General features: G+C 38.2%; 4 protein-coding genes across 18 annotated transcripts in view; 3 read left to right on the forward strand and 1 right to left on the reverse strand.

Moving 5' to 3' along the window:
- Window positions 1–11: 11 nt before the first annotated feature.
- LOC128874089 (centrosomal protein of 152 kDa-like) lies at window positions 12–7,132 on the forward strand. Of its 4 annotated transcripts, none has more exons than XM_054118410.1 (13): window positions 12–413; window positions 755–1,628; window positions 1,730–1,818; window positions 1,898–2,098; window positions 2,240–2,275; window positions 2,471–2,710; window positions 2,813–2,985; window positions 3,075–3,536; window positions 3,615–3,937; window positions 4,040–4,143; window positions 4,216–5,193; window positions 5,308–5,577; window positions 5,668–7,132. In XM_054118410.1, the coding sequence occupies exons 1-13, from the start codon at window positions 297–299 to the stop codon at window positions 5,881–5,883; spliced, it is 4,083 nt and encodes a 1,360-aa protein (XP_053974385.1). In that variant the 5' UTR covers window positions 12–296; the 3' UTR covers window positions 5,884–7,132. The 4 variants fall into 4 exon arrangements, with proteins under 4 accessions (XP_053974385.1, XP_053974386.1, XP_053974383.1 ...); XM_054118411.1 differs by having other exon boundaries at window positions 13–413; window positions 5,314–5,577; XM_054118408.1 differs by having other exon boundaries at window positions 15–413; window positions 4,216–5,577.
- Window positions 7,133–7,975: 843 nt separating this feature from the next.
- Window positions 7,976–9,526, forward strand: LOC128874099 (ran-specific GTPase-activating protein-like). The gene is made up of 4 exons (XM_054118427.1): window positions 7,976–8,116; window positions 8,431–8,588; window positions 8,668–8,954; window positions 9,026–9,526. Exons 1-4 carry the CDS (start codon window positions 8,102–8,104, stop codon window positions 9,346–9,348), a joined length of 783 nt encoding a protein of 260 aa, XP_053974402.1. The 5' UTR covers window positions 7,976–8,101; the 3' UTR covers window positions 9,349–9,526.
- LOC128874100 (endoplasmic reticulum resident protein 29) lies at window positions 9,332–16,200 on the reverse strand. 2 transcript variants are annotated; one of them, XM_054118429.1, is made up of 3 exons: window positions 16,183–16,200; window positions 10,395–10,793; window positions 9,332–10,319 (listed from the first exon to the last, which is right to left on the reverse strand). In XM_054118429.1, exons 1-3 carry the CDS (start codon window positions 16,183–16,185, stop codon window positions 10,083–10,085), a joined length of 639 nt encoding a protein of 212 aa, XP_053974404.1. In that variant the 5' UTR covers window positions 16,186–16,200; the 3' UTR covers window positions 9,332–10,082. The 2 variants fall into 2 exon arrangements, with proteins under 2 accessions (XP_053974404.1, XP_053974403.1); XM_054118428.1 differs by lacking the exon at window positions 16,183–16,200 and adding an exon at window positions 11,251–13,589.
- The window catches only part of LOC128874087 (RIMS-binding protein 2), a 29,846-nt gene continuing 23,311 nt past the window's right edge, over window positions 14,673–21,207 (forward strand). For 3 of the 11 annotated variants that reach the window (XM_054118402.1, XM_054118401.1, XM_054118403.1), the window contains exon 1: window positions 16,570–17,542. In XM_054118402.1, the coding sequence (XP_053974377.1) occupies window positions 17,399–17,542 (144 nt within the window). In that variant the 5' untranslated portion in view covers window positions 16,570–17,398. The other 8 variants (XM_054118397.1, XM_054118404.1, XM_054118400.1 and 5 more) reach the window with 7 other exon arrangements.

Here is a 21,207-nt window from a genome sequence, read left to right on the forward strand (position 1 = left end):
GTATAGACTTCCTGTAGTGCAGTTTGACTTTTCAAAGATTGTTTACAAGCAAATTGCAGAGTGCATAATCGTTGAAAAGGCCTAATAATCTCGGGGTTGTTTGTCGTGGACTTACCGAGATTAATGAAAAATGACCTTATTAAGACTTTGTAATCTATTACGGAACGTGAGATGGTAGCTCGAACTAATTTTCTATGACCCACTTGTTGCGTTTAGGTTATGGTGTTATAAACAAAAATATGTTGGGCATAAATGTTTGGTTTTCATGATCAGTTCTTGTATGCCAGACGGTAGGGATGGAGGGCCCAGGTCTGAGCTTGTTTCAAGGCTCGGAAAGTATACGATTAAATGCAAGTACGCAAGGCTTAGAAGAGGATGAAGAACAAGAAGACATCAAGCGACGTAACATGGAGGTGTATCTTACTTTATGTTAACTTACCTCTGTCTAAGTTTATTATAAGATGTTATCTTCAGTCTTCTCTAGAAATTTGAACGATTGATAATTGTTTACAATGTTGCCAACTTTAATGATTTCAACAACTTTGTAGTATCATGAAACATTAAGCATTTTAGAATGATGAATTTGTCGCTTGCTTTTAGCTTCCAAGGTATATCTATTGGAGTAAGAATACTTCAGCAAAAAGGCTGTTGAAGTTGGCAAAGTTGGTGCTATTATAAATAATTGCCAAACAATTTGATTTAAAAATAATTTATTTTAAAGACTATAATAATAATACAAGTTTTGATATTTCAGATCAAAGACCTCCTGACAAATGCATTCGATGACTTAGAGGAGGAGGACGACATTAGTTCTGTGAATAGCAGTCATTATCGAGATAGTACTAAGGAAGCAGAGGATTCGAATGTAGAAATAAATTCTTGTGCCCAAGGTGTCGTATCACCTAATAGCCAAACGGTGTCACAGTTACAAAAAGAATTTGGGATTTATGATCATGTTGAAAATTCAAACAACTATGACAATGCTATGACAAATCATAGGTCAGAGTTAGAAATTGGCCCTTCAATCTCTGACGTACAAAGAGATTTTAGCGCGTACGATCAAACCGATACACCATATTCTAAAAGTAATAGGAGTAATGATCTGCATAATGCTGCTACCGAAACACCTTACGAATTGGCGAGACCGCTGAATTCTGGATTTCCTAAAAATTTAAGACCTCAAATTGACGAAGAATATACTTTTAACGAAAATTATCCATATAATTATCAAACACCAGCTAATCATTATGTTGCTCAAAATAAAACTTATTCGAATAATGGTTATATCGATGGTTACGAAAATAGTGTACAATCTAAACAAATTCATGACTTCGGAGGCGGTGATAATGTTACTTCCGATCACATAAATCATTGCTACAAAGCAAGTCCAAACGGTAGGCCACTGGATGACTGTGTAGCTTATAAAACTGCCGAGTACGATAGTAAAGAGCAGTTAGAAGTTTTATATACAGTTCGAATGAGAGAAATTAAAAGATTAACAGAAGAAATGCAACAATTACAATTGGAGAGAGAAGAAGAAAAAAGTCAGCTCAGTAGAAAAATTATACTTTTACAAGCGGAAATAGAAAGATCAAGCATGTCGAGGAATCAAACGCAGCATGCTCTAGGTAAGATGTAATAAAATGCGATGGTCGCGTATACATATAATAGATAATAGATAACAGAATAAATAGATATAAATGGATTATATAAACTCAATTTCTTATAGTTGATGCAAAAGCTGAAATTGCCGATCTCCACAATCAAATAACATCGTTAAAAGAGAAGAATGCAGTTTTAGAAAAAACTAATCAAAACGTAAGAATCCTTTTGCGTTTTGTAATTTGTCCTTATTATTGCGTATTAACTTATTGTTTATTTTAATTATAAATTTTAGACAACAGAGGAACTAAATATTGCAAAAGATTCTGTTGCAGAATTGCAACAGAAAATAGCTGTATTAGAAAGAGTACAAGCATTGCAAACGAATGACAAAACACACGAAAAATTTTTAAAGCAGGCACAAGAGAAACATGCGGTTGAAATAAAAAATATGCAGACACAAATAAATGTTCTCACAGACAAACTTAATACAAAGGTGTTTATAAATTTATACTTAATATTTATACATATTTGTTTTTAGTTTTATCGTATCACATTTGACTGAAAAAGAAACATTTTGATTTATTTGTAATTTTTAAATATATGTAAATATGTATAACAGCAATATTTGTCATAGCTGCTCAATGTGGATACCAACACTCATTGTATATGGGCAAGTTTTTGATATTGTATTTTTTAAAGTTTAAACAAAACATTCATTGTTCATAAATAATTATGTTGAGTTTTAGTTCGTAATTCATTTTTAAACAAAATTAAAAATATTGTATGACAAAATTTATTACAAGAAAACATTTCTTCATACAGTTTATTAAACAGGGTTTAATATTTATTTTTTTTTTATTAACAGGAAACATCGTATGTTGCTTTGGAAAATAAGTTAGCTGATGTACGAAGAGCACATGAGATGCTTATGGTGGAGAAAGGGGATACTATGAATCGTCTAGCACAAGCATTAGAAGAAAGCCAAGCACAATGCCATAATCTCATGGCTACAAATAATGCTCAACATTTAATGCAACTTCAAACACAAATTAAGATTCTAACTCAAGAAAAAGAGGAAATGCAAAAAGTGATTCAAGAATTACAGGTATGAGCTAATTGATGATTACAGGAAAAAATGTATAGAAAATATATATTTGTGTCTAGACTGAATAAAGAAAGTTATATATAAATAAAAATGTATTTACAGAACAAATTAGAGGTAGCAAAAAGTGACGTAGCACAATACGATTCGTTATTAACGACAACTTTAGAAGAAGAATCTGATTCTATGAGACAAATGAAGTTAGGTGAACTTCACAATAGATCGAAATCAAAGCCATCCGATGATATGGCAAATAAATTAAGGGGGGAATTACAAAGGTGGTTGATGTTTACCTCAAATATTATTATGTTGCTCAATCGTCGTTCAACATAACATCTACTTCTAATACCGCATTATTAATTTTTAGGTGTTTAGCTGGACACGCTGTTAAGAGAAAGGAAATAACTCGATTAGAGAACACTTTATCGCAAAAAGAAAAAGAAGTTGACAAAGCTTTAACAGTAGCTGATATGTGCAGGCAAGAAGCGGCTCGATACGCTAAACGTGTTAACGAGTTGGAGCAAGAACTTAAGTCTGTACTTACAGATCAAGCTGTAAAAGCGAATGCTCAAATACAAAAGTTATCTAATCATTTAAGCGATGTAAAGAAACAATACGAATCACTAAGAGAAGAAAAAGTCGGATTGGAGCAAAAGTTAGAAGAAACGTTAGCAATTAATCAAGAAACGCTTAAGAAGTTACACCAAGAAAGTGTAAATCAGCAAGAAAAAGACGCCATTGACGAGTACAATAAAGAGTATTTAGAGATACATGCTAAGGCTGTAGAAAGAGTTAGACAAGAGGCACAAATTGAAGTAGTGCAATTATCGTAAGTATGAGTATGATGGCGGTGTTAAATTATATTTAGAACATTAAAAATATATACAATTTATGTATTAATTTTTAGCGTGCAATTGGAACAAACGCAGAAAGAGTTGGATCGCGTTAAAGAATTGTATATAGACGTCTGTAGTACAAAGGAACAGTTAATAAGTGAACACAAGTCTGAAATCAAAATGTTAAAAGAAAAATATGCTAATCTAGAAGAACGGGAAAATGATATTGAGAAATACAAACATGACTTGCGGGCCCAAGTAAAAATAGCAGAAAAATTGACAAAGGAATGTGACATGTATAGAGCTAAAATAATTGAATTAGAAAAAAATTTAAGCCATGAAAGAAAGAAAAAAGAAGAATACACAAAGAAAATTCATCAAGAAATCGAAAGAGGTAAATATCATAAATAAGTATAATATTGTAAATAAACAAAACTTGAATATTCTTTATTGAGATTAATATTAAAACAAAGTTTTACCGATATGATATTTACAGCTAAAGAAGAAGCATTAAAAGAATTACGCAATGCTTATCCTAATCAAGAAATAAGTGTTCTCTTGCCAGATCATTGTTCCGAACATTTAGAGAAAATTAATCAGGTAGGTATATTCTAAGAAAAAATTATTTTATCCATGTAATTGTTTAATTTCTCAAATTTGATGTACTTACAGCTAGAAGAAGATTGTAAGCGGCTAGAGGAAAAATTGCATGCTGCAGTTGACGTACATAAAAGAATGTCGGAATATCAATCTGAATTAGATGATTCCAGATTGAAAATAGCACAAATAGAAATTTCTCAAGAGTCGTGGAAAAAGAAATACGAAAACGCAGTAAGCGAAAGAAATGATCTACTTAGTAAAATTTCTCAGCTCGAGTCAACTTTATCGAGTAGTAAGAGAAATTCTAAAATGGACGATTCCGATGATGTCAAACTGAAAGTAACTCGATATCAAGTGGAAAACGAAGCTTTAAAAAAAGAATGCGAAGATTTGTCTAGCGAAAGAAATATTTATAAGGATAAAATTTCCCAATTAGAAGCAGAATTATCGGAAGCCAAGAAGATAATTGGAAATTTTGAGAGTAGGTTCAGAAAAAGTAGCGAAGTCTCTTTAACTTCGAAATGTGAATTGGAAAAAGAACTCTCTCATTACAAAGATTTGGTAACGCAATTAAGTAGCAAAATAAGTATTTTAAAAGCCGGAAGAAAGGGTGATCTAGTTATGGAGCAAAGAACTAGACAATTAGAACAAGATTTACAAGGGAAAAACGAGAAGCTGGAAAGATTAAAAGATTTAGAGAAAATAAAAGAAGAAAGGGATCAACTTGTCCAAAAATTAAAATATCAAGCGAAGCAGTTTGAACAGTATGTTAAAAATCAAAAACAGGTGTCCGCTGAATTAAATTTATCGCCACGCAGTTGTGGCGACGGTACTGATTTTCAAAAAATAAAAGAAATCATGATAAAGGAAGTTCGCGAAGAGATGGAGCAAAAAGTAGTTGAAGAGCTTAGAGGTATTGAAGAACATCATCGAGAGAAGAGAAAGGAATTAGAAGAAAAATATAAAACAGTTTTATTAGAACTACAAACCAAATGTAATGAAAAGGCACAGGAGGTGGAAACTTTGAAAGAAGCTATGATCTCGGAAAAGGTAAAAATTCATTCATCTTTCAAAGCAAAGGAGCAATTTGTTTGTCAAATGATTGAATCAAAATTTGAAACTTACTACAAAGAATTGGTAGCTCGAAAGTTGAAAATCGAAAAGTTACAGGAAGAATTAAATCAAAAAGAAAACGATGTTGAGGAGGAAAGAAATCTAATGGCTCAAGTAATGACTAAATGGGCTGCAGAGATTAGGGAAATAAAAGATAAAGAAGTTGAGATGAATGATAAGTTACGAGAATTAAAGGAGAGTGAATCACATTTGAAAGCAGAAATAGATACACTGAAAGACAAGGAGAAAGAAATGAAAACTAATATTGATACGTTAAAACATAAGTATCAGTCAGCAAAGAAAACGGCAAATAATTACAAGGTAATTACGTAATGTCAAAATAAATGAAGAATGCTTTTATGCATTTTATTAACTTTTATTGTTTCAATATTAATACACAAATTATTGTAGGAGCATGCGGAAAATAAGGAGAAGTTCTTATTAAGTGAATGTAAACGTATAGAAGAAGGGTATAAAAGAGCCATGAATCAAGTACAACAAAAACTTGAAGCAATTGTTAGTACTCAAGAAGAACAAGTAGCGACTAAGCTTAAAGAGCTTGAATGTCAGTATACCGAAAGAATGGAACAAATGCGACTTACACTGAAGTACAAAAATAAATGTTGAAGTATGTATTAATATTTTAGTATGCAATATAGCTTTCGTAGTTTAAAAGCAAAACGTAGTTAGAAGAGGCTAGATATTTTTTAATTTAAAGCACTTTATTGTACAACACTGTAGTAGAAGATTTTTATTTTAGGGACCAATAAGTTAAAATTGATATATGTACATTGATAGAATTATTAATATTTGTTTGCTGTACAACAGTAAATAATACAGCAAACATTAATGTAATTTTAAAGGCAAATACGAAAGTACAATTTCCCGGTTAATTAATATAGAGTAATAGTTAAATATTAAAATCTATATGTTAGTTGAAAAAAAACTGAAATTGTAAAAAGAGAAAAGAATTATACATTAATCATTTCATAACTTTATAAATTATCTAGATTTAAATCATAAACCAATACTCCCGAATAAGTAAGATAGAAACTTTTAGTCGCGTGTTTTCAATAAACATTATGACATAATATTATAATGCAAGACTGGATCATTACTAGATCTTTTTTTCTTACGAAGTGGGTAGAGTTCTCATAGAGTTTAAGAAAGATTAAGTTGTAGTAGCAAAATAAACATACTTTTCTTGTGGCTAAGGATGTCAAAGTATACCCTTGAGTATTAAGAAACTGTTCGAAAAGTGTGTACTGACATTTGATTAATATATGGAAATTGGAAAAGTTTCTGTCGGTCTAGTATTCAGAAATTCGAGCTTGACAAATCTTTTGTTAATTTTATCTCATTTTTGAACACATATATATGAAATGTTTTGTACAAACTAATACATATAAATATCTTGTAAATGAAGTAAGAAGCCATAATTTTTTTTAATCTTATAATTTATTTTATAAGATTATCCATGCGTGTAATATACTCATAAGTAATTATCAAACTACAGACTGCTGCGATTACTTTTATTTCATGAAACTTTTTATAGTAATTTTAAGGCTAGTTCTTATTAAGCATTCTTTTACTTTCAAAAATATTCTCGAAACAAGTGTTATGATTTAAAATATATATTTTGGAAATTTATCTTATCCCGTTTAAAACTCATGACATTTATACATTATCTATTGTACATTATATACTATTAATTTTACCGGTGTCATCATCGTTATGTTTTGATAATAATGATCTTTGATAATAGTATAATTATTAAATCATCACTAAATAGAGAGTATTATTAATATTAGTTATGTATTTTTGTATGTAGAGTGAATTAATTTATTTTTTGTAATAAAGAATTTATGTCAGTGTCTATTAGTTACTTTATTCAGATAAACCGAAACCATTTCCCTTTATTTCCTGGTGCATTTCCCACTAACTTCTCTTCATTTCCTAACAAATTTCCCTTAAATTTCCTTCATTTTCTATGACATTTCCCTTTAATTTCCCTTTGTCTACTGGTACTTTTCCCATTAATTTTCTTTCATTTCCTGGCACTTTTTCCTTTGATTTCCCTTCATTTCTTAACATATATACTTTTAATTTCACATCATTTTCTATGACATTTCACTTTAATTTCCCTTCATTTCCTGGGATTCTTGATTCGGTTGTTAACTCGTAGACGCAGTGGTGCCCCTAGTATGCAGCAACCCATGATGGCCGGTTTGTCGGATCGGTTGCCATCTCGTAGGCGCAGGGATGCCCCCAGTATGCGGCAACCTGTTGTAGGCGTTTTGTCGGTTCGGTTGGCATCACATAGGCGCAGAGGTGGTCCTACAACCGCGGCAATATAACCACTGTTTAGTCGATATCGAAATAACAATTTACCAGGTGTGGATCATGTAACGGTGGCTACATGATCGAAACAAATGGCGCCATTTAGTGGTGCCTGTAGGAACTAATCGGCGACTAGCTTGGGCGTTTTCTCGATAGAGGTGTTGACTAAACTCTAATTAATTCGACCTTTGCACCACTAGGTGGCAACTATTTCTCGCAATTGAATACTATACAATAAATATATTGTTTATCTTATGTTTTAGAATAAGTTGAAAGATACAATATTTATAAACAAATGATTTGAATTAGTTATTTACCTTAAAATGCATATCCCCTATAATTTTCATCCATTATAATTCGATTTTACTAAACGGTTACCATTTAAACACCATCTATGAATTATTATGGAGTCGTACGCGCAATATCGTGATTTGCTATCAAACAGGTCAAAGTTGGCGGTATTTGATAATTGATTGGCGAACTTATTTTGCGGATCTCGAACAAAATGCCAGAAAACGTGGTAAATATATTTCTTTCCGCAGTTGTACATTATCGTTATTCGGTACTTTAAGGAAGAAAGTTTATCATTATTTGTTTATAAGTTTAAAAATGATGTTGAAGGTTATATTGTCGCGTCCGTTTAGAAACAAAGCACAGCACACCAGCATAACATGTTCGTTTATAAAATATTTTATTGTTTTCAAACGACACGAAAGGAATTGTTAAATAGAAACAGATACTCTTAAGAATGCTAAATACTTTTATAAAAACTGATAAATTAATTTTTTTTAATGTTTGATTGAAACAAATATAATAGTTTATTCCATGTTCCAGTTAAACGGAGATCATGTCGACGCGAAGAGCGCTAATTGTGAAACACAAGACAACGAGGAAGAGACTAACGAAAGTGACATACATTTTGAGCCAATTATTTCATTACCTTTAGTAGAAGTATCCAGCAATGAAGAGGATGAAGTTGAAATGATACGAATGTAATTCTGGCTCCCTATAATTATGGATTCCTGCTTTATGTATTTGTAGTTGTTATACATATATATATTTTATCCACAGGAGAGCAAAATTGTATCGTTATGATTCATCCAACAACCCTGCTGAATGGAAAGAACGTGGGACTGGAGAAGTAAAATTGTTAAGACACAAAATAAAAAATACAGTGAGAGTTGTAATGCGTAGAGATAAGACGTTTAAAATTTGTGCTAATCATTTTGTAACACCCTGGATGGAATTAAAGCCAAATTGTGGTAGCGATAGAGCATGGGTATGGAGCGTACTCGCTGATTACGCGGATGAACAGCTTAAGCCAGAGTTCCTTGCTATACGGTTTGCAAATGCAGAAAGTAAGTATATTAATATTAAAAAATGAAAATGATCAAGAATTATTCTTTGTTAATGTCTCTCTTTGTTAAAGATGCATCGGTTTGGAAAGAAGCATTTGAAAAAGCAAAGAAAATAGTAAGCTCAGAGTGCGAGATCTATGCTGGGAAAAATAACATGGTTGAAAAACACATTGAAAGTGATAGTGAACCTTCTAGTGATGTAAGTTATAGTGAAAGTACCGACAACGAAGATCAAGGAAAAAAACAGGTGGGAGGAGGAAGTTTAAAGATTGAAAATAATGAAATTGAGAAACTGGAAGAATCTCTGAAGCAAATAAAAAATGAAGAAAGTATGGAAAAGGTATCCAAGGAACTCGAACAATTAGAAGTTAAGGATGTAGAGGGAAAAAAGTAAATTATATTCTGGTAAAACAGATGTTACTTATAATTCTACATTCCGATGTAAACATACACGCATGCATACATTTAAGTATTTGAGCATCGAACATAACATAGGAAAATTTGTTAGCAATAACGTTAATAGACAGGTGACATAAATTTTCGATTTATGAATAAGACAATATTTATACGAACGTTGTACGTTAACTGTGATTTTTTAATGGATGATGTTTTAGCATTTATACTATAAAAAAAATATAGCGAACAGAAATCTTAAATTCGATGAAATTAAGAAGTTAATAAACAGAACGGCTATCTAATTTCGAATATACGGTAATTTATTCGACGAACGATCTTATTAGATTTCCTTTAAATATAATTTCATATAAATAGGCAATACATATATCACATATATGTTCCTGTTTCTGTACGAAGCTTGAAATAATTAATATCAAAATGTAATTGTTTATGGTTACATTTAGTTTACAGAGATCTGAAACTGCTTTTACGTTATATTTTATTTTTTTCTAACCGAATTTTTAAAATCCTTTTTCACAATTATATAAATTACAGTCTGGAGTATTGGAATGTTTCGAGTAAATGTAAACGAAATTTTCGTTTCATGTATCGCAGTTTTAAGTTGCGAGAAATAAGTGTAAAATATCACATTTAAAATAATCGGTAGATGTTTGATGTTAACTCGATATGATATCTTTCCAAGAAGCACATATGAGACAATTTGTACTATCTTCATAATTCATCTTTGTACAGGAATGAATGGAGGATATTGCGTTTCTCCTCCATTGTTCGTTTCTTTTCATTGGATAGTTTTCCTTTCAAGATACCCTCTATTCTCGTTTGTTCTGTTTGAACGAATACATCCCCCTTTTCTAATATTCTTTCCATAGTCTTAACATAAACTTTGGCTGCGGCGCGTTGCGCGTCAGGCAACGTTTCCTCGAAGACTTTAGCTTTGTTTAATATTTCCTATGAAATAAAGGATCATTATACGTGCTTTTCAATAATACTGTAAATTGCGTCATTTAATAGCGAAAACGTTACCTTCCTCTCTTTCTCTCCGCTGGACTTGAATTCCTCCGCGAGTCTGTCCAATTGTTCCACGCAACCGGGTAGACCAAGGTACACGCTCGATTTCGTTTTAATGAATCGCTTAATATTATCCGCCGTGAAATCGGTTGGCTTATCGGCAACGAACGGAATTGGTTCCGTTTTGCCTTGCAAGAACAGAAGAACCGCGGGAAACGACTCTGTTTTTATCTTATAACGTTCAGCAAGATCGGAATTGTCTTTGTTGCCATAGTCTTTCACTTTGACTTCCGCTACGAGGAAATCGTACGCATCCTTCGTGGTTGCGGCTATTTGCGAGTATTGCTCGTGCTTGTCTCCGTATGGATATGCCACGTCAAACTTCACTACCGCGGCTTTGAATTTAGGAATTACCTGCGGTGCATTAGAAATATTTTATTCGACTTTTATCGACGACGTTTGACATGTGCATTACGTCTCGACATAAAACGTCAATATGTAATACGTCGTGTTTGTCGTACGATATTCTAGTATCGATTATAGACTGGCATTTTTTAAATAATTAATAGATGTAATAGTTTGCAAGTATGTTAGTCGATTTGCGTGATTATGTAATCGAAGTTATTACTGTGTTTAAGTTAGCATAAAATTCGCGGTCTGCGTATCGTCAAATAATCTAGCAATGAATAGGTTAAGCGTCCTGTAACCACGGCAACGGACTATCTAGCCGACGAGTGAAGAAAACAAAAGTAAACAACCAAACGATCGAATTATCGTTTATCCATCCCTTGGTTCTTTAAATTCAAACGAACTTGGCGATTCCACGAGAACAACCTGTACCTCTAACGAAGATATGTGAAAGCAGAAGTACCTTGTCGAAGGAATACGAGTCCAGGGAGACGCATCCTTTGCAGTCCTCGGCAACGGCGATTCCGATAACAAGAAAAATAATTGCGATCGATGGAAGCATGATACAATCGACAGAAAACTATGGAATTATTCCTTTCTTGGAAAAAGGATCTGGTTTGAAATGTCAAAGAAAGTAAACGATGCTCGTTTGCTGCAATGTTCCTGTACGTAAGTGAATTACGTACGACGAATACGGTGGTTGTATTGTTTATAAATACAGCTACGAGCGGGGAAGCGTTATCTTGTCACTAATCAGAGCCGTAATAACCCACACACTCGTTTCGATCGTCGCTCGTAACTAACCTCTACTCGCTACGGCACAAATGGACGATACAAAGGCCAGGTGAAGTAGACGCGACTCGTGTCGCTTTCGCTGCGTCGAATCAGAGAAGGACACGACGCCGAAAGCGCGCGTTACAGGGCGCGTGTTGTTCGACGTCGCGATGCCAGGTTGTTGAACCGCGCAAGTCCGCGAAACTTGTCTGGGCTACGTGATAATTACGTATAACGACAGAAGAAGCGTTAATACTGTTACAACTCGTTTGTACTTGAATAAAAAAGACGAAGAAGAAACGTAGTCGCATTCTTATCACTTCCCTGACCTGTAATCGTTGGACGTACGATTGAATTCAATAATATTTTTTTATTTTTTTAATATTGCCGTTGTACGACATAACGTTTTTTTTTTTTATTAATATTTATACGATATTTCATAATTCATGTAACGATGGGAACACTCGAGGGTGTCCACTGGTCGGTAAAAGGTTACGTTGCACTGACGGTCGGTAAAGTGTCACGTTGCACTGTCAATCGGTAAAACGTTGTGCAACTTTGTAAATGAAACGTTAATTGCAAACATTCGATAACGATCTTGAAAAGATAAACGAACAGGAACGAGTTTTTTCAGTAATTCCCGCACGATATCATCAGCTTTGAATTATGTACAGATGTTTCTTTTAAATTGAAATTGTTACATATCTCACGAGGGGATTAAGCTGCCGGATAATGTTTTTACAGAAGTTATTTGATAAAAGAAAGTGAAATGATAACTGATAGGAATAATGAAATAATTTCGATTTAATTTACAGGAAGACAATTCGTTGGATGAAAATGGATCTTTCTGTGCCGACAAAATTATAACGATACAGCTATCGAAGCTCTATCGTATTAAGTACAAAGTGTTATTGGCAGGCTTATAAATTGCACCGATACATGAAAGGAGATAAAACGAGAATCGTGGAGGAGGTTGAGAAATGGGATGGACATCGAGGGGTGGTTTCGGGAGAGGTAGAAAAGACACGAGACGATAGGAGAGGGTGGGAAGAATAGAACGAGACAAAAGTAGACGAAACAAGGGTGAGGGGTTGATTGATATAGGGTGTTACACGCTCGTACGCGGATGCGTGCTCGTAGAAATTTCCGCGATGGTTCCGACACAAAGGTTCATTGAACAAAAATCAACGATAGGAGAACGAGGGTAGTATTTCCGTCGCGGCGACGATATATGACACCGTTTAAACGAAACGTATGCACCTTAAAGTAACTTTACACCGCGTGAACAGAGCAGAAAAAGGAGAAACATAAAAGCGCGCAGTTTGGAGTCTCGTGCCAAAGAGCCAGAGAACCGTCTATGTATCCACTTTTGACGTCAAAACGAGTGCCACCGACGCGACGTTCCATGTACGTTTCTCTCGCAGCATTCCTCGATTACCAAAAGTACGCGTTCGAAAAGAACGATCGATAAAGGTTTCATCCGATCGGGCCTATCGATTCGAATCAATCTTATTCAAAACGAAATAACAATGTCGTTATATTAATTATAAAATTTGTGTACGTTCACCGTGTTACTGTACAGTCACAAATGCATGAAATCCACAGTCTATAATATAGAACTCTATATTACAATCGAGTAGATGATACTCCCACCAAGCAGACACATTAGCCACTTTTTTATCTCCGCACGGTACCTTCCTCGAGAAGACCACACCTCCGATCAAACATTATTAAAATAGAGACAGATCCTCAGGATTCAAACACCCACGTCACTTTTCAATAAATGAATTCAATCAATCAACAAATTTCTGTTAATTTTATTTCGACCGTTCAGTGGTTTACGAGTTGTTTCGGTGTCAGAGAAAAGTCGCGTCGATCGATTCGAGGTGGAATTACTCAATGAGAAAGATCCACTCGTGTCCAGAGCCTATTCCGGACCAATAAGAAAATCAAGATACATGCGCCTGTTGAAAAAGAAATCGAGGGACGACGGACGCCCGTGGAAAAAAAGTAGAAGAAGTCAGCGTTTGATCAGACGCAAGAGTTGGGTAGAATGGAGAGACACACGAAGGCAGAACGTATGGGGTGTAGAAGGAAGAGTGGGTAAGGGAGGGTGTTTGCCGCTAGAGAACAGGTATCCGCGTAGGCGTCGTACGTTCATTGATAAGCGTATAACGCCCCGTGCCTTAGACTCGTGACGTCACGCGATAGCACGGACGCCTGCGCTTCGGTCAGGGCTGTGTCGTCCACGCCACGACCCTTGCCTCACGATTTTTTCCCCTCGACAACGTTGCGAGACCTTTGTAATTTCACCCAGCCATGGGCAAGGTTGCATTTGAGTAACGATCAATAATTTATTCACGGCTGTGCAAATTGGCCCTTTTTAGAAATAATAAAACGATTCCTCTCTGTTACGTATTCATTGACGAAAGAATGGTCGGACTCTCCATTGTAGTGTTACTATTGAACTTTAAACCCTTGAAGAGGTCCTAAAATGTGACGACAGAGTAGAATCGATCGATGATTGACTTTAATCCTACACGCTTTGTAAGTGAGAGAGCCTTTCTGTTGCAACGTAAAATCACGTTAGAAACGTTGATGTAACGACGTTGCGACTAGAGGCAAGAAGGGCGCTTTTCGATGGAAATTCTCGTACGGTGTTGGACCGGTTACGTATATGTTGGTTCGCGAGGGTACGTAGGAGGGATGGGCGAGGGTGTGGAAGGGGTTGGTCCCGACAATCGACGGATCAGAAAATTCACGTGCGCCCTCGAAGCTTTTCGTAATCCCACGTTATTACGAATAGTTTAATTGCCTCTTTTAGGAAAAGTAAAAACGATAGGGCGCGGAACGGCTATCGAAGAGGGAAAGTAGATTCGAAGGGGGTTAGGGAGGGTGGTGTGCGGAGAAACCGACGAAGGTAGACAGCCAGAGGTGGGTGGAGGAAAAAGAGAGCCAACGAGGAAAGAAAGCACCGGAGGGCGAGAAAACGAGGAAGGGAGAGGGCAAGGCAGAGCGGAAGAGAAGGGAAGACGGTTGAAGAGTAAAAGGAGAGGGAAAGATCGGTGAATCGTCTCGCGCGTATTGATTGGTCTTTTGTGAAAGCTACACCCCCGTGTAGCAGCGAGACGAACCATCCTGTCGAGTCCGCTAGACTTTCAGGGTGGTATCGCGCGTTCGTCGTGCCAGCTGTCGCGATACGCCATGTTTAATTTACCACGATCGAAAGCGTATTTCCGTCGATCGGTTCGCTCGATGTTGGTGACAACGCCACCGTTATCGCGTTAGATATATCGGCATCGCGCGAGGTGAATCGAGTTCATTAGGAAAGAAAGCACGGTAAGGGGGCGGCGAAGAGAATCGTGAAGAAAGGAAGCGTAGGTTAGGATGCTACGGCAGCGTAGAAATGACGTAAGCGATCGCAAGCGATCCCTAGCGGTGAAGGGGGTCTGTATCGGCATCGATCGCAGAGTGACCCATATCTGGTGGTGACGGGAGTCCCTACCCCTGACTCGGTTTTCCAGCTGCAGCCCTTCTTCTTGCTACCTCCTCTCCCTCTCTTTCTCCCTTTTTCCCTATCCCTCCATTCCCACCACGGGGTACCAACCCCCACCGGAATCGGTGTCTAACCCCCACCAGCTCGCCCCTTTCTCCGGTGGCCGAGGGAATATTCCTCCTCCCCCGTTTTCCAGCAGCCCTGCCGCCTGCCTTCCACGGTCGAGCAGATCTTGGGGCTTGTACGGGATGATAGCCGAGTGAAAAAGCTCGCAAGTCCCGTGACGTTCGGCTCATCAGCAGCAGCAGCCCTGGCCTGCCACAATCGCTTCGACTCGGTCATCGTAAGTGTCGTTCGTCCCGTGGCAAACGAAAGAAACGAAAAGAACCGAAAGGAAAAAGAGAGCGTGAACGTAGCCGAACGAGAGATTGTGTAAGTTCGAATGATTAGAGAGGAAGAAGAAAAAGAATCGAAGGCGAGAGACTGATAGAGAGAAAAAGAGAGAGAGAGAGAGAGAGAGAGAGAGAGAGAGAGAGAGAGAGAGAGAGAGAGAAGTTTGTTGGTCTTGGTGCCTGACGAAAATTAAGGAATACGAAGGAAAGGGGTGGGGGCGAGAATGAGAGAAAGGGTATGCGTGTGTTTCTGCTGAGCGAGAGAAAGGGAGAGAAGTTTCGTTATATGTCACAAAGTGTCGGAGTGCATCGATAAAAGTGTCGAGTCCGGTTCGCCTCGAGGTCTGGTAAACGTCGTCGAAAAAATCGTGTTTCTTGAATGATCCGAGGTGTCGGTGGCCTCTGTCGCGGTATCGTCGCGACGAGCAAAGATAGTTGAGTAATCGAGGGTACGAACGAACCGGGAGAATCGGGGCAAATCGCGGATAAACGTGACCCAGTGAGAGGAAGTAACCTAAAGAAGAGTGTCAGTGAGGAAAAGGAGACGGTGGTGGCCTGGTAGTCATCGTTGAGGATGGAAATTTCGACGGACCAACTCGAATGGTTATTGGTGCCGTCGTTGTTGGTACTCGTGGCGATAACGATAGGCGGTTGATAGTGATACAGTGGATGCCCTACGTATCGTCGTGCAGTGATGTCCCGTGCGCACCGGGTGTACATGTATACTACGTACCATTGGTAGTGAGATCAATAAGCAGTGCCGTGCCACTCGACCCGTGCCCACGACCACGGACGGAAACTCATTCTGAATCTCTCCTTCCTTCTTCGTCCTCCGACCGCCCGCCCCACCCCCCTGTCAACCCTTCTTTTCTCCAGCAAACCGAACGTCGAGAGGTCACTTTCATTTGTTTCCTTTCTGAATTTTTTATCGTATCTCGAGCACCACGAAACGAGTGTCCTTCCTTTGAACGACCAAGCCAGGCCATTGGTCCGCTGTTTCGACGTGTCCCTATGCGTGTACCGGTGTCTCTGTCCGTCCGTGCTTACCCATCCCGTTGCTTTCGCCTACTTCGACCGTTTCTTCGTCGAGTTCTTGCCAGATTAATCGGTAGGTTACACTTCCATCCCCCTAACGCCTAGCCTCTCCCTTCCTTCTTTCTCCTAGGAAGACCTACATACTACACATATTATATAGAAACATATTTCGCAGCGAATGGAACACGTACCAGAGAGCGTTCGCGTGTCGTGCGCTTTTCGCGAATTAACCCTTTGCAATCCGTGAAAATTTCATTCGACCAGTCGAGGACGTTACGCGAACGCCGAGAATGTCTCCTTTCTCGCGATTCGAAGTTCCTCCGTTTCGACTTTGTAAATATCGCTCTCGGTGACCTCGTGTGCGATCGCGAACGGGTTGTGAATTATTTGGTGGACACGAGCGATACGGTTCCAGTGTTAATCGTTGTTCATCCTACCAACGACGTTTTGTCAACCATCGGAGTGTACGGCCCTCTGCTAAAATTAACGATTCGAAGTTGAACCATTCGGCTAATGTCGCAGATTATTTTCCAACCAAACTTGTCAGCTTGATTTGTGAAAGTGTCTTCGTTCGAAGTTCGTGGTATATATACTCCTCGACTGTATCACCGTTTCGCTTACATGCTATATAACTTTAAGGTTTTCCTTCCCCCGAGGAGGGCCGCACTCCCTCATGGCCGAAACGTCGTTTGAATAATAAACAACGACTGGCACCCAAGTTTTCCAGCTCGAGATTGCCAACTACTTCGCGACACGTTTTCTTCATCTGCTTCGTAGATATTCAGTTTACCTTGTCGCGCATAAATCCCAGATCCGAAATGTGGTGCGTATCGCGTACGTCGCCGTGACGGCGCCAGTGGAGTGTGAAGGGTTAACGGATATTCTTCGTGGTCGCGTGATTCAACTTGATTCCAATGTCTTTCGGGAGATCGTGTGGTGTCGTACCGTGTATCATTCTGTCCGACTACGATGGCACGCAAACGGACATTTGGCCTGAGAGCCATATCGTTATCGCGGGATCGCAGTGTGCATCTATTTCGAAAAATGTAAAACCGACGGTACGTTCCCGAATTAGTAGCGCATCCGTGAGTAGATGTAGCACGGTGTGCTAGGTTTTGCCATTAGGTCTCGCTATTCGTTGATCGAAATTTTTTCAGTAGATTACCATGTTTACGTTCCCTATAGCGACCGAGTTGTTCGAGTGCGAGAATTAAACCGGTGAAATCGAGCCACCGAACGTGTCGATGGAAATCGAGCGAAGTCGCGGCGTAGAGAGGCTGATAGGAAGCGAATAGTTTTATCGAGCGACACGGATTTTTGTATTTTTCGAGGAGCGTAACCGCGCTCGGACACTTTAAAAGACGTATCGCGTCGAGTAACCGCTTTCCTTCCTTTGGTAAATGGGTTCAGGGTATTTTGAGAATCGAATAATAACGCGTACGAATTTTTAATTGTACGTAGCAAACGAGATATGTACGATCTAGTTATTTTAATATCAGAATGCCTCGCGAAATGTAGTCTTGAAAAGAACAAATCCAAATGGAGAAATTTGTACAATTAATCACACTTGCAACATTTTAATTTTCCCTAAAATTATCTAGTTGTAGTACGTTTTCAATCTTTTTCACTGTGCTTCACTTACGCAAGACGTGCAGCACACTCTTCCCTAGATGTTTCAACGAGACCTTCTACCGAATTATCGAGTCTTTTACGCTTAAAAGCGTAACAACCGCGAGTTCCGGTGATATTTCCTTTCTAAAGAATCGTTCGTTGGTTGCGATGGTTGGATTTCCTTCGTCGGTTAAATATAATACATTGTCATCTTGTCAGCAAAATTTAAGCTCCGCGCAGCACGTTCTGCGACGTAAACGACGCAAGGAAGAAACCTATCAGATTACTTAAACACGAGAGTTTGTAATATACGCATATTATCGATCATCAAATAACCCGATATAATTTCGAGCAGAAAAGCGAGCTTGGCACACGATAAGGAAATGATAGCGGAAATACATCGCGTGATCGAATATATTGAATTATCAGCAGCCGCTACGCGATTGAAAGTATTCTATCTTTTTAATTGAACAAAATTTTTCCAATTATATTCGAAAGTGAATTTTGTTACGTATCGTTGTAAACGTCGAGCGAACGAGATTGAATAAAATCGGTCGGTTAAAAAGTGGAATATAAAATTTTTCGTCGCGAGCCGACCTCTCGCTCGACAATTTTTCGCATTCGAATACTCGGTCGTGCGGGCATAATCTAACGTCAACGCATCGTTAAATACGATAAAAATAGTGTGCTGGGTAATCGGCACACGAACGCGTCGCCGAGCGAAATAGAGACCACGACTTTCGATCGTGGCGAGTGTACAGGGTGGGTAGTTTAACCGGACGTACCGTGATTCGTGCTAATAAATCGAAAATGGTAGGTAAAAATGTTTCGTAGAAGACTCTGCTTCCAAGGAAATTCGTTCCTCCTCTAATTCGATATATGTCTGTATATCGTTGGCTGTTTCTACTTGCGCTGGTCAGACGTTCGCGAACAAAATCATTTTTCAAGTAAAAAATCCTTGAAATAAGAAAAAACAAACTTTCCTATCTAAATTTTGTTACTGTTTTGGAAATAGATTCGACCTTGAATTAATTAATACTCCAACTAAAAGATAAACAGCAGACCCTGTGTATAACGTATCCCTACAAAGAAGCATCTGCAAATTCTGCAAAAGTTTGACGCGGCTAACTCTACAGGAATAGTTTTTATTGGATTTCCAATGGAGCGCATTGGTTAATTGCTTCCAACTAGGTACAAGGAGGTGATACTTACGGAAAACAAATAACACCGTGACCACCGTCGAACTTTACTCGCGGCAACCCAAGTGAAAACAGCGAGTTATGGTCAGACAGCCCGACGCGTACCGTAGTGGAAAGAAATCAGTCCTCGAAGGAGTTGCGGACCGTACTGGGTCATACGCTTAGGTCAGCTTCCGCGAGACCTGCAACTGAAACAAAATTACTCAACACGGATCTTGTTCGACATTTTCGGTGTATTACCCATGCGTTTATTCGTTCTTTAAATAAAGATTAATCTACCATTCATTCTCCTCCTATGCCCACGGAGGCATGACAATGAATTTTCAAAGCAGATTTTCTCGAGAACTAAATAGTTCGAGGTCCAAAATGTCGTTGCACATTATCCATTCATTTTTAACCGACTTCGAAAAAGGAGGAGGTTACTCGATTCGACATGTATATTTTTTTCTCCATAAGGAAACACCCCGTGTCCAGCACCCCGTGCTCGCCCACCCTGTTCGACCGGAACTTCCCCCGAGAACCTGTTGCCGTTAATCCCGTCGGGTGAATTTCTCATTTGGAAACAAAGTTATCGATAGCTCGGAATCGAGCTCTCCGTTTATTACGCGACTAGATTCTTTTTAAAGCCGCAACGAGGATGCGACGATCGGTTAGGCGCGCGCATCCCTCTCGCGCTTGCCATCGTCAGGGAAATCGTTGCGACGTTACCGCGATTCGTATAGAACGCTACCTACATTGGCATGCTGATTCTGGTATCCTTTTAATCCTCTGTTCGCCGCCACGATCGAAAAGTAATAGCTCTGCCTTTACCTAGATAGGTCGGCGCAACGGTAGGCTAGTGTTTTACAGAGAAAGAAAGATCAGACTCGGATTAACCTCGTGCATTGCGACGTACGCGAGGCTTGAAAATTATCTTTTTCCTTTTTTAAATTAAAGCGTTACTGTACTTTTCACGAGTCCAGTGTAAAAAGCTTACTTGATTCAATGATATTATATTATTAAAAACTCTAGTGTTTTAATACTGTTTGCAGTATTTCTTACTTCTCATCTATTGGGGCCCGCTGGCCCCCCTCTAGCTCGGGTACCTCGGGGTTGCTAAGCCCGTGCCGTAGTTTTAAAAAACACCGCTACAGCCCCCGAGGGTCGCGATTACGACATGTTAACTACGAGTTATCTTCTGATCGACAATCAACGCGTTAATCGAGTAATACAAAAATATCTTTCCTCCTGAATTTCGTAAAAAATTTTACGTCTCTTTACACAACCGTCTCTCGAAATGCTTGAAAATCATTTGACGAACAGCGTCGAGTAATTTTTACTTCAGTCGAAGGCTGACTGAAACGTCCAACCCGATACGAGTCGGAATTCCTTCCAGGGATGATCTTTCATTCTTTTTCCTTACAATAGATTTTGTTCTTGAAGATGATATTCCATCGGAAAACTCGGGTTCCATTGGCTGGCGTTTCCGCGGAGGGTTGAATGGGACAAATGTACCTTTTTTGTTTTTCACGGGTATAAGCGCGAGGAGAGTAAACGAGTAAATTTAGATCTCGGTAAGTCGAGGCCGAAGGGAAATGAAAAATAATAATTGGACCGGATAGCTTGGCTGGATATAAATATATTTAACATCATTACAGTATCGACAAACTGCGTTACTAGGAAATATTGGCCCGGGAATTTCAGCCCCTCCTCGGTATAATTATTCGCGGGGTATTAATGGAATCGAATTTAAAAGGAATAGGAATATTACCGACTTCAAGGCGTTAAAGAGGAAGCGTAAAAATAAAAAAAAATATGAAAGTCGAGGGTAAGAGCTCACCAAGGCTATAATGATGTTAAATATAGGAGTGAACGCCGAAGCTTTTAGTTTTCATTTACGAACGAACGTAGTACGATGGATGATTTTAGAGGTC

Source organism: Hylaeus volcanicus, chromosome 3 (assembly GCF_026283585.1).
Source record: "Hylaeus volcanicus isolate JK05 chromosome 3, UHH_iyHylVolc1.0_haploid, whole genome shotgun sequence".
NCBI lineage: Eukaryota > Metazoa > Arthropoda > Insecta > Hymenoptera > Colletidae > Hylaeus > Hylaeus volcanicus.

What these genes read in the sequence shown, in the direction of transcription:
- LOC128874099 (XM_054118427.1), top strand. An exon ending in GAAGTTGAAATGATACGAAT is followed by an intron (nt 8,589 to 8,667) that starts GTAATTCTGGCT and finishes TTTTATCCACAG; the next exon opens with GAGAGCAAAATTGTATCGTT. An exon ending in ACGGTTTGCAAATGCAGAAA is followed by an intron (nt 8,955 to 9,025) that starts GTAAGTATATTA and finishes TCTTTGTTAAAG; the next exon opens with ATGCATCGGTTTGGAAAGAA.
- LOC128874100 (XM_054118428.1), bottom strand. Translation starts at nt 11,349, where the DNA reads ATGCTTCCATCGATCGCAATTATTTTTCTTGTTATCGGAATCGCCGTT. An exon ending in ACTCGTATTCCTTCGACAAG is followed by an intron (nt 10,794 to 11,250) that starts GTACTTCTGCTT and finishes AATGCACCGCAG; the next exon opens with GTAATTCCTAAATTCAAAGC. An exon ending in GCGGAGAGAAAGAGAGGAAG is followed by an intron (nt 10,320 to 10,394) that starts GTAACGTTTTCG and finishes TTTATTTCATAG; the next exon opens with GAAATATTAAACAAAGCTAA.
- LOC128874089 (XM_054118408.1), top strand. Translation starts at nt 297, where the DNA reads ATGGAGGGCCCAGGTCTGAGCTTGTTTCAAGGCTCGGAAAGTATACGA. An exon ending in TCAAGCGACGTAACATGGAG is followed by an intron (nt 414 to 754) that starts GTGTATCTTACT and finishes TTGATATTTCAG; the next exon opens with ATCAAAGACCTCCTGACAAA. An exon ending in TTAAGGGGGGAATTACAAAG is followed by an intron (nt 2,986 to 3,074) that starts GTGGTTGATGTT and finishes ATTAATTTTTAG; the next exon opens with GTGTTTAGCTGGACACGCTG.